Source organism: Amphimedon queenslandica, unplaced genomic scaffold (assembly GCF_000090795.2).
Source record: "Amphimedon queenslandica unplaced genomic scaffold, v1.1 AMPQUscaffold_12476, whole genome shotgun sequence".
Lineage (NCBI taxonomy): Eukaryota > Metazoa > Porifera > Demospongiae > Haplosclerida > Niphatidae > Amphimedon > Amphimedon queenslandica.
The window spans coordinates 20-2012 of record NW_003547287.1 but is presented as its reverse complement, the minus strand read 5'-3'; the positions used below and the strand labels follow the sequence as shown (position 1 = coordinate 2012).

The 1993-nt window shown below is 37.9% G+C and overlaps 1 protein-coding gene across 1 annotated transcript in view; it reads left to right on the top strand.

The window, feature by feature from the left end:
- LOC109587700 (E3 ubiquitin-protein ligase UBR4-like) overlaps positions 1-1480 on the top strand; it is a gene marked incomplete at its 3' end in the record, with an annotated part of 7954 nt that extends 6474 nt beyond the window's left edge. The window contains exons 8-13 of the mRNA XM_020003922.1: positions 3-227; positions 426-548; positions 644-745; positions 862-1125; positions 1246-1337; positions 1390-1480. Coding sequence (XP_019859481.1) covers positions 3-227; positions 426-548; positions 644-745; positions 862-1125; positions 1246-1337; positions 1390-1480 — 897 coding nt within the window. The remainder of the gene's footprint in view (positions 1-2; positions 228-425; positions 549-643; positions 746-861; positions 1126-1245; positions 1338-1389) is intronic.
- Between the last annotated feature and the right edge of the window lie 513 nt (positions 1481-1993).

The following is a 1993-nucleotide window of genomic DNA, read 5'->3' as shown; positions in this document are numbered from 1 at the left end:
AGTGTCCTCGTTGCAATGCTCCAGTCCCAGCTCATCCTGGAGTGTGTGCTGCCTGTGGTGAGAATGCTCATCAGTGTCAGAAGTGTCGTACTATTAATTATGATGAGAGAGACCCTTTCCTCTGCATATCCTGTGGATTCTCAAAGTACGCTAGGTTTGAGACATTAGTCGAGGGACGACCCACTTCAGCTGTTGACCCGATTGAAACTGAAGATGATAGAAAGAAGGTGAGAGAGAGAGAGAAGATACATGTACCTATTTTATATAACATGCTGATGTGGGTTAATACACCCTCCACCTTGGATAATTTAAATGGATATCACAGTATTTTACACTACAAGCCGTCTTATGTACCATTTTATGCAGTACATATACATGTATGTACAGTGCAATATTTTATTCACTACTATTATTTTATTCTGTAGACTTTGTTAAGTATTAATCAGTTGCTTGAAAGAGCTGATAAATATTACAAGGAGCTAGTGACACACAGAAATGAACTGGATCAGTTGTTGATATCCCTAGCTAGTGAACCAGTGGTATCTCAGGTAATAGAGAAAAAGAAATAATTGTTTTAAAATATAATTTATAAGTTTGTAGACTTGTCATATTAACAGTTCCTCTCTCTCCCTATTTTTTCTAGTCTTCATCAGACAGTGGTGTGAATCGTGCTATCCAGTTGGCAGCTCATTTATACTGTAACAGTTGTAAATCGTCTTACACTGACCTTAGCAAAATAATACAAGTAAATTAATAATTGAAAGACTCACTACACAATGGGACATAATCACAATTGAATACATAAATCTATTTTAATGTACTTACAAAATATCTGTTTGTCTCTCCCTCTTTCTCTCTCAGAGTGTTCTTGCTTCAAGAAGAGAGCTAGTTGCTTATGATATCAATAAACTTCATTCAGGGAAGGTTTCTCCTACTAGTGAGCCAGCAACACCACTCACTCCAATATCAGGGGAAGGAAGTGCCTTTTCTCTCTCGTCCCCAGTTTCCACTGCCCCCCTCAGCGAGGGAAATTGTTTTGGATGTGCTTCTGCGACACTAGAGCACTGCATTACTGTATTAAAGGCACTGGCTTTTAAACCAGAGACAAGGAAACTTATGAAAAAGGTAAGTGTGTGTTTCTTTTATGTCTTTTGTGTTCCCTCTCCTTCTTTTACTCTGTGCATGTACTGCTTGCTCTTATTTATTATTAGTATATCTTTGTATATCTCTGTATATTATGTACAGGACCTCATAGAGGAATTGATGGAGTTTAATTTAAGAACCGGTTCCGTTACTCTTCAGAAAGACGTTCAAGGACTGTTGTGTCAACTGACCAGGTTAGAGGGAGTGATCATGTGATAATTATGTGACCTGTTTGTGTTACTGTAGAGATGATTTGGAGTCGACTAGGAATTTGAATGAGTTCATAATGCAGAGGGTGCTAGCTAGTATCAAACCACAAAGGACGTCACCTAATCTTGTGAGATTATCATTATTATTATTATTATGTATATGTTATACACCTCAGTTAAGGTATCTATGGAATTTATTTACTGAGGGGTGCAGTAAATAAACCCATAGCTAGAAACCGAGACCCAAGGTGTATGACAGATCATATCTATAGCTAAGAAACTACCCATGATTAGCATGGTTTTATAAAGCAAAAAGTCTCTTTACTTTGTTTTATCTCCTAAGAATAAACGTGAAAGTATTTGTTTCCACTTGCGCCATGTGTGTACAGTAAAACATGTCCAGGGCACACCTTTACTATTCTACTCCACTCATTAAGACGTTAGCACATGGCCATATGCCTAGTGCTTTTTCCTCGGCTTTTATCTCTTTTGTATGTGCTTCGCTGCTTTTTTGGTACTTAAGACACTGAATGTAGCTATGTTTCCAGGTAAACAATAAGAAAACCTGTTTGCTCCCAGACTGTCTGTTATCCAAAACTTCCTGTTCCATACGATAGTCAATCCTTCACAGCGGCATCATA